The sequence below is a fragment of the Buceros rhinoceros genome, unplaced genomic scaffold (assembly GCF_000710305.1).
Source record: "Buceros rhinoceros silvestris isolate BGI_N320 unplaced genomic scaffold, ASM71030v1 scaffold5781, whole genome shotgun sequence".
Taxonomy (NCBI): Eukaryota; Metazoa; Chordata; class Aves; order Bucerotiformes; family Bucerotidae; genus Buceros; species Buceros rhinoceros.
Window position 1 is genome coordinate 34257 of NW_010393564.1, and position 10193 is coordinate 44449.

At 40.2% G+C, this 10193-nt stretch overlaps 1 protein-coding gene across 1 annotated transcript in view; it reads right to left on the reverse strand.

Moving 5' to 3' along the window:
* Positions 1–10193, reverse strand: part of GAS2 (growth arrest-specific 2) — a 75638-nt gene that overhangs the window by 24412 nt on the left and 41033 nt on the right. The window contains exon 6 of the mRNA XM_010144888.1: positions 9003–9110. Coding sequence (XP_010143190.1) covers positions 9003–9110 — 108 coding nt within the window. The remainder of the gene's footprint in view (positions 1–9002; positions 9111–10193) is intronic.

The following is a 10193-nucleotide window of genomic DNA, read 5'->3' on the forward strand; positions in this document are numbered from 1 at the left end:
GGCTAATATATATACTTTGAGGGACTGCGGTGGGGAGGGGGGGAGGTAACAGAAACAGGGCTCTTTGTACCCTTATGAAACGCCAAATGGCTCCTTCTCCTCTTGCCCCTCAGTAAATCACGGTGAAGTAGTTAAGTGACATGAACCAAGAAACGAGCACAAACAGCACAGTCATGTCTGAGAAGCTGGTGTGACTGAAGCGCCAGGCTGCCACTTCACCTGATTTATGGGACTCTCGTTAGAGGGTTTTACACGGAATTCTGAATGCCACTGCGGTGCTCCTCCTTCCACACAACGGAACAGTGATCTTTACAACACACACCTCCTGCAAAGAGGGTTCTTTGTGAGAGATGTCTGTGTTTTACACGGGTGCAGCGAAGAAACCACAACAGTGACTATGCCTGGACATCAGAAGATGAGTGTGCACGTTTGGTTTTCCAGCTCAGGCTGTAAACTGGTTTGGAGTTTACTTCTAAGGATTAATTTTGTTTCCTACTCGCAGATCACATCGGCTTTCACTACTTTTTTTTGTGTGTTTGAACACGGAACAGCCTGGAAATATATTTGATGGATTACAGAAAACGGACACTCTTCTAATCATGCCAAAAGAGATAATCTGACCTTATTTACAAGTGGAAATTATAACCTGTTGGCATTTAAGAGGCTGCTGTGGCAGCCAGGGACGCTTAGGCAGCCCAAAGTCATCATGCTGCACTTTCTAATTGTTGCTGTGCTTCCCCCTGTACAGATGGGGCAGATAAAGATGGTCTAAAGGAAGAGTTTGTTACTACCAGCCAATCACCAGAAATCACTTCTGGACTTATGTAAAGAAAATGTTAGAAAAGATAAATAATGGCACCGAGTGCATCCAGTTTTAACTGCAAATTCCACACTTGGAGAAGCTACAAGTTTTATCCCTTGGCTTTTGTGAGCTACCGCTGACTTTGGTGTTTGTCTGCCTGCTTACATCTGTCTCTACCTTGGCACCTCCTCTGTACCATTCATGTGACAATAAATACACTTTTCATCAAGGCAAAAAGGTCTCTTAATGTTTCATTGCTAAAGGAGCAAAACTACCTAGAAAATCACTTCTGTGAAAATGCATTACTTGAAGTACAAAGCTTGTTAGTGGACATGGACTCAGAAAATGCTGCTTCTAATGCCAAGAAGAAATTAAACGAACCCACGGGAAAAAAAAAAGTCAGGCTCAGATGTTGACTTTGGTCGAGCAATTGCAATTTCTGTTGATGGAGGAGCCATAGGAGCATAATTTTGGTCCCACGTGGGCTGGGATAATCTTTTGCTACAACTCTTTCCATTTGGACATACAAAGAGGTGACACGTTCCAGAAGCAGAGAGAGAAACTGGCCCAGTGTAGTCGAGGGTCTGACAGCTACCCGTGGAGAACTAGTGAAACCTGTATCTCAACCTGTTCGCGTGTTTGGATCATAAACTAAGTTTTATCGATGTTCAGCAGAAACAGCTTGAAGAAGCAAGCTGTCATTATCTGAGAACAAAATACACAATCAAATGCAAGTGCACATAACCTCAAAACCTCTTTCCTTCAATATTCTCTTAGAACATTTGCCAAGCAGTTTTTGAATGATTAATTTAAATTAACGATGAAACTTAAGACATTAAGTAAAAATAACTATAACTAAATTAACAGTGAATTACATTTCAAAGGAAAATGTCACTGTATTGTAATCTACACATAAAAAGCCTTGTTCAATATATCCTAAAAATATAATTGCTGTGTTTTTGCCTGTGTAAGATACATACACTGAATTTACCACAATCTCACAGTCTTTGGCTCCTGGGCAGATTAGTCAGTAATTCCAGGACATAACTGTTATGGGCGAGTGCCTCATTGCTTTACCCATTCTCTAGCCACGAGATAAAAATCGTCTTTGGGGTTTTGAAAGACAAATCAATTCCTACTGACTCCCTCAGATGCAGCTGAAGTTTTTGTTGCCTTTTTTTCAATTTTCAAGTTGGAACATAACATCTCAAAATAGAATTTTAAGAAATCAACGTCATAAAAATTCCTTGTAATTTAAGAGTATCTCCAACTGATGGTTTATTTTCAAATTTTAAATCTAAGAGATAAGTAATATAAAATGCTAAGTAGTTTAGCAAGTTCATTAACAATCCAGTTAATCAACATAACAGAAAGGAATTGCTCGTTCCTCTCCACAATATTATTTTAAGAGAACAAATACAAAAACTCCACTTCCTCCTGCCTCTTTAGGAAGGGTGGGCATCTCACAACTTCTGCTAGCTAACACCCATCCCAGTGGAACAGCCTGGCGGATGAAGTCATTGGTATGCAGATTATGAATATTCTCATTAAAATACAATGTTCTATATTTCCATGTGATAAACACAGTTTGGAAATAGAGTATTTTCTGGTTTTCTACTAGTCAATTAGAAGGCAGCACAGTGGACATCAAGAAACACAGGGGATAAGATCTTGCTGCCTTTACTTATGGTAAAAAGTACTTCACACGCATCTTGCGTGTTGCCACAGAGGTGTGACAGAGCTGCAAAATAAAACACTTTAAATATAAGTTTTTCATGAACATGATGTCATACAAAGTGTAACTGGATGCAACAGGAGGAAAAACCATTGCCTTCGCACCAATAAGAGAATGATAAAGAAATAAAACCTTCTAAACTGCATTTCAACTGTTCCCTGTTATTCCAGGAACGGAAAGGCCAAACCACATCGCAGTAAATATTTCCAAAGCCTACATTACAGTTTTGTTTAATGTGGCCAAGTCAGCTCCATGCAGAACCACCCTTCCCAAGTCAGGATACAAAGCCCAGTTGGAAATTCCCGTCAACTACGAGTTCTTTAAGAATGTTACCCTAAAGCTAAAGAATCCCGCAATAGGTAATGATGTACTTTTGGGCCTGAATGCTCAGTGTTCCATGAGAATCAGATGAACAGCCCAGGAACTTGGCTTACCACGTAAGCCTCACTTCTCGTCCTTTCTCTGGATGGCAGCGTGAGTTATGTTTATAGTGTGACAGGTTACTGTACACAACGTGCATCACAACCAAGAGTCAGGATGGGGTTTTCTTTCTTTTCTGTTAGCATTGCATACTAATTATCTAAAGCTACAGTGAAGAATATTAATGTTAATTCACCCCATAAAAGGTTGGGGCAGCATCCTACAGAAGATAGCTGTGCTCACCTTGGCTGCGTTAATAATTCCTCTATTATTTACATAACTGTCATGCAAGAGCTATTTCACCTCATGAAACAGAGAGCATACAGCTCAGTGCTGCCCTTAAAAAGCAACACCACAAAGAACTTCACCTCCAGGTCTAATGCATCAGGCTTACTGGTTCCAAACTGTGAGCGTTAACTGCTGCCTCATCGCTCATGTAAAAGGTATTAACGTCTCCTAAGTGTTAAATGGATTCTTACAAAATTATTTATCTATTAAACAGAAATTAACTGAACAAAAAGGAGATACTCTCCCCTATTAATATTTTCGGTGTATACCTAGGGGACTCAACCTGTGCTTCTCCACCACAAACCATAAAGGCTTTTTCATTTTGCAGACTCTCACCTGTATTCTAACAGTGGAGGGGATTAGCAGCCTGCCTGTGCTCTTCCATGCGCAGATGCTGATCCAGCACCTTTCATATCAAAGGAGTCAGAATAATAAAAAAGGTGGGAGGCAAACAGGAGAGGAGTTCTGTAATTTGGTCTATTTTTATATTCTCAGCACTCTAGGAAAAAACCAGAGCTGACATAATGAGATCTATAAGACATATATTTATCTATTTATTCCATTTATCTAGCTCTGTTACTCATCTGCATTTACCTTTGAAGCATTGAGAAATTTGTGTAATTAGTTAGCCTGCAGGCAACACTGCTGACACTGGTGTGCAGGGCGGTTTTACCCAAGCACGTTCCTGCCCGAGAGGAAACTCTGGCACCCAGGGAGCTCTAATTCTGCCACCGGCGGCTCTTGCAGGCGCTGGCTGCACTAAGAGGGCACCAAAGGCTTCCTAGAGCCTGAATCACAGCGCTGAGGAAGTCAGCTGAATTTTGGGGTGGTGTTTTTAAAGATATTACACGTATCGCTTCTGAATACCTTACCCTGGCCTCCTGAGGGAGTTTTCTCTTTCCACGGAATACGGGGAACTTAATATTGTTGCAACTTTGCCTCCAGGTGGCTAAATTATAAATACCTTGGCAGGAAATTACTGCAGGTGTATTAGTCAGTTCAAGAACTATAATGTGACACCTCCTGAAGACACATTACATCTTAGAGAAGCACAATATGATTTCCTAAAGACTTTTTTAAACATGCAAGTGGAATCCTCATTATGCACTATTGCATAGAGGGAGACACTGGGAATTATAGATGATACAATATTTCATTGTCCACGGAAGGAGGTGACTAAAGCAGACAGGTCTAAGCTAGGGAGGGAAAATGCTGAGCCATCGCACAGCCTGTCAGTTCCACCGAACCAGAGTATTGCGTCAGAGATACAGGCTGTCAAAACCTACGCTAGCGAGAACACTGTGTGAGTACATGGAATAAATACATCACTTCCACAGAAGGAGTAACTTCATCACTTCATCATCTTTCCATTGAATTAACAATGAAGATTTAAACAGCTTTTCTCTAAAGAAGTTTACAAGGAATCCTTCCACAACATTTTTGCTCACTATAAGCATTCCAAACTCTCCCCAGCACACACGTGTTCTAGATACTGAACCAACAAGAATGACCACACAAAAGCAGCAAGTGAAGGAGAAAATGTAGGAAATTAAATCAAGAGAGGAAAAAAATATATTTTTAATTTCTAGATATGGGTTTGGCTAACCCTCGGTGAAAGTCTGTCAACCATTAACTAGAAATGCCAAGTCGTCACAGAATCAGAGGGTGGAACTGTCGCTGCTCTTGAGCTCAGCACTAACAGCATCATCAAGGACAAAGCCAACAGAGAGACGTCCATCGGCTTCTGGCTCCTGGCAGGCTGCTAGACCTGAACAGGAAAGGGTTAAGGCAGGAAGGGGAAAAATAACTACAGAAGAAAAGGGAGAAGCAGGAGCTGAAGTGTAACTACGGGAACAAGCAAGCTGTAACCTAAGCTGGGTGAAGGCAGGGGTCTGCCTAACGTCACTCAACAGATCAGTAGCAGGCTACAGAACAGATTTCCCGATGTCCTACAGGCAGCACCAGGCTCCGCTCACCCCACTGACATGTTCAGCATCACTGTCTGTCCCAGAGCCTTTGAGTCTTGTCGACTGAGTTTTACTGGCTCTTTAACGGCTTTTTTTCTTTTTTAAACGAGAAAACCTGAGACAGTTGAGAAGAATTCCATCTTCACTAGCACAAGTAAGTCTGAAACATGCCAGCGGCTCTGGGTGTAAAGCAGTTGGGGAGGAATTGGCACGTAGTAAAAAACGTGTCCAGCCACCCACTGCTGGAAGGTCTCCAAAACCACCTTACATCTGGGACATAAATGAGGGCTTGACTTCAGACATGCCTTTCCCTGTGTCTTCTGCAGCCTAGAGCTGAGGTTTATCTGTGAGCACGAGGAGACAGATTAGAAGACCAAAGAAGAGGCCAATGAGTGTCACCGCCCCGAGGCTCAAGATGTGTTTTCAGAATTCACTCCTAAGATGACTCCCAGGCACCCCACTCCATCTCCTGCGGAGTTAGTTTAATTAAAACTCCTGAGCTACCTACATTTTTGAGATTTTAATGACATTTTTGACATTTTAAACATCCCCAAAAGGTATTTGATATGGATAAACTCTGGGGAAGGAATTTCAGCGCTGTAAAAACCTATTCTGTAGACTAGAAGTCGACAGGTCTGGCAAGTACCTTTTCCTATCAGAATCTGCTGATCTCATTAACGCCTTTACCGCCTTCTGCAAGAAGTGAGCACCGCAAACTGACTCTTTTCTGAGTTACAAAACATGCCTTTGTGCAAGGCAAGTTTTCATAACTTGTCATTATTTTTAAAAATAGGCTTATTAATTCAGTTCTCCTTGGAAAGATCACGGCTTCCTCCTTAAAGCACTTCATGGCATACTGTTAGGGTCTAAAAGCGAGCAGGCAAATAATTGACTGTGTAGGGCACAAATACCGAGACCACGCTCATTCTGAGCCAACATCGCAGTTTTAAATGTTAGTTATTTCATTTACTTCAAGTTAATAACATAATCCATTCTTGTAAACATGTCATCTATCATTTTTATCTAAGTGGAATTCAGTTTCTTTCATTCCCGTATGGCAGGAAGGAAAAAGAATTCACAAGCAGATAAATCTTTACTGAAGATAAATTTTTAGCATCTCAGCCACCACAGCATGATGATAATCGTCTTCAGTTTATGCATTACAGAACCACTTCATGCATAAAGAACTACTTTTGTGACAAACATTTTTATCAGTAAACTTAAGTATCTAATGTTTTCATGGATTTTCATAATTTCCATTACTTCATGGATTTCCATGGTCTATTTTCACCTCAAATTTAAATATTTTCCCACATTAAAAAAAAATCTGAGTAATTTTGATGGCACCATTACCTTAAGAAATTGCCATGATACACAGAAATTGAGGGACTGTCCCTCCTTGCATTTTGCTACGTATTCCAAAGAGATTTTTTTTCCTTAAAATTATTTTAGATTGACACACGTAATTTTTTGTGGTTGTGTTTTGTTTTGTTTGGGTTTTTTTTGCATGAATTCTATCTTCCACCAGGTTCTATTTTTCTTTACCCTTGTTTCATATATAGATACAAATTAACAAAAAGAGGGACATGGACACTTTTTTTTTTAAACAGAACTTGTAGAACTAGAATAAAACAAATTTGTTATGCATATAATATTAAGTAATTTCTGGTAAAAAATTAAACTTCCTAAACGTCAATTACTAGGTGTTCACTCTACTTCAAACTTAGCTCTTGTAATGTTTTATCACATGGCACGCTTGTAGCATTCACTGAAACTAGAGGTCACTGGAGGAAGCTAACAGAGACAGCAACGGGTCTCCTAAGCCAGCTTAATGAAACTCGCCATCTAAATTCACGTGGAACAGGCTGGGTTATGAACGAATTACACCCTCCTGGTTGGGTCACACCGTATAAAGAACATACAACGCAGGAGGAACTACCTCAGCGATATCAAATAGGGTGCCAAGTATCAGCAAAGTTACCAGTTGGCTACACATCTCCGATGTGTTCTTACACACGTGTCCAAAGGCTCGTAAACCTACTTAGGTACACAGGAAGAACATGTAGAATGAAGAGTAAAAACTCACTGTGATCCAGCGAAGCACTCCAAAATGAGGTTCAAACCAACCAAAACCAACAGACTGTTACAACCTTGGAGTATCGACTTGCTCCCATGAAGCTCATGGCAAGTTTCCACCGCTATCAGTTGTATAGGAATGATCTCTAATACTGCAGTTTAACGTCTAAACTATATTACTGTTATTTTTTGGCACAATTCAACTTGGAATGCGGCAGCATGACATGAAAAGGGTGTTTTGTTTGCAAACTTGGAATGAAATCTGACTTGGACTAGATTGCACAATAAAGAAGCCAGTGAAAGGGAATTAGACACTCACCATTCTGGCAGAAAACCTGAAGTTTCTCAAAACTAGAAGATTAAAAATACTTAGAAATTGTTCTTTGAAATTAAAATCAAATGGAAGAAAATGTGTTACACTGGGCCAGATTACTGGGATCTTTGGTTAATGATCGTTACCTTCTCCAAAGATGTTTGAAGCCAGTAGTAGAGCTCATATCTAAAAATACTGCAGAATTAAAAGAAGTCTCACTGTCTAGGAAATAGAAAAGCTTTTAATCCTTCACACTAGTGGGTTAAACCTCAAGTTATCTGCAACAAATCCTGTATTTCTTCTTGGTAGTATTACTGAATTAATTGGGAGTTCTCAATCCCCATCCAGCACAGGACTTAAACGTATTCTCAACTTTACACACATGAGAAAAGCTAAATCCTTATCTAAATTTTACTTCATTGTACGTTAAGCGTAAGTTCATGACAGAACAAGCACTCGGTGTTTGGTTGAACCAGGAACTTGACTTCTGCAGATGGGAAGGAGTCCCTCTGACAACTTTTGTTCTCACAAGTACTAAATCCTCGGTTTTATTAGGTCACAGTTGTGTGCCTTTAGCAAAATAGGGATAACGGTTACTTGAGAGCAGGAGCTATCATTTTGTCAAGTCGTTATCCAAGGATATTTTATATGGAGAGGAAAACGGAAAAAAGAATAGCATGAACCACATTCTTAACCGACTACTACAGATTATGTATGTTATTAGATCAAACACCATTAGCATATTTTCATTATTATTACCATAAGCATATGTAGAGAAGATTAAGAGGATCAAAATTAAGTTTGGATAGTATATTTGTGCTAGATTCAGCCAGATACTAATGCTAGCACATATTTATACTCGTGATTGAGCATGTGCTATGGGAGTTAAAACGAAGTCTGAAATACAGCGCTGGGTTTGGAAGTGGCTGTTAATCAAAGGACATACTACAGACTATAATGTTTTGCTCACGCTGCTTCAGCAATATGTCTTAGTCATGACTTGGCAATTCAACGACCGTGGTCTTTGGTCTGTTTGCTGACCCGTCAAACAGTATCAGTCAAAACAAAGTGGGAGAAAGGCAGTTCCGGTGCAGTGGATGTTCTCTCAAACCAAACTGGAAGGAAGTCATCATCTCTGTTTGTCAACACTTCTGGTTGCCATCGATCAAAGACAGGACAAACTCAGTGACCTGAATTTAGAAGGTTCTACCACATGGTAGCCATTCCTCGGGTCAGTTAACCCACTGTAGGTTACTTATTCCCCAACAGCATCACAGAAATGAGTCAGTGCTGGTTAATAAGAAAATATTTTCCTCTTGTTCATCAGTGATACCATTTACAAAGTGGGAGGTAGCAGATAATAGACATTCACTACAAAAAAAAAAAAAATAAAACCTTTACCCTAATAAAAAGGATCTTCTCTCCAACTCTGTACCTTCCTTGTGACAGACGCTCCACACAGAATTTATTAGGGCATTTACAAGGTGGATTTTCAGAAATGTGTTTAACCTGAAAAACACAGAAATTATTAATAGAAGCTGTTTAAAATGACATCTGTAGCAAAACATTCAGAAGACATTTGCCACAACATGGTAACACTAATCTAAGTCTTTGCTGATGATTTTTTCTTAATTTTCTCAATATTTCTGTAATCCCAGACTACAATGCCGCCAATACTGAGAATGATTTTAGAGCTGCGATGAGGTAAAAATAGAGACAAGCTTCACGCAGTTCAACATAAAATTTGCCCTGTTTAACTCAAGTCGAGCCATTTGTTCATTTGAGCTCAGCATCAAACTTCTGTAGACACATTCTCAGTATTTTATGGTGAATCACCTCAACTGTCAAAGTGCTAATATAGCTGACAGGCAAAATGAAGGTGTTGTAACAATGTATTTTCCCTTCTAAATAAATATAATAAACACAAGTACAAGAAGTACCTTCCTTATCAGTAAAAGACCTGGCCCAGTCCCTTCACTTGGCACTTGGAAATAATGCACTAACACCTTAAAAACAAGGGAATACAGCCACAAATCCATGCCAAGGAGCTCCCCAGGACTGTTAACTCCCCTTTGATCGGCTGACCAGAGGGCATTAGTGCAGTCAAGGGTAATTCCATGGGGCCTCAAGACTGCTCTACTTCATCATTGCCAACAATAAGGGCTGAGAAAATACAGATGAAAATTACTTTCCTGCTTTTTATCAGCTGCATCAGCTTGATTTGAGCCTCTTGTGAAAACGTGGCTTTGCATGGGCTACCAAAGGCATTAACGCTTTGTAAAAGTATATTTTGCAGTCTTCAGCAACCTGAAAGTAGCACAGCCATCCATGCCAGAAGAGCAGGTCTGGTTGGGCAGCTCTGTTTGACAGTCAGATTGCTCTGCTGCGTAGAACAGCCGCACCAAGCGCCGCATTTTGCTGTACTGGATGTTTCCTGGATGAAAGCTGACCCAGCACAGCAGCGTCAAACCAGACCAAACACCAGAGGAACTTTCCAAAAGTTTTGTCCACTTCAAACAATATTCCCAAGAGCTTTTCAAATCCAGATTCTAGACCAAGGTCTGTAAAAATGGACTGAGGTCTGGGAAAGAG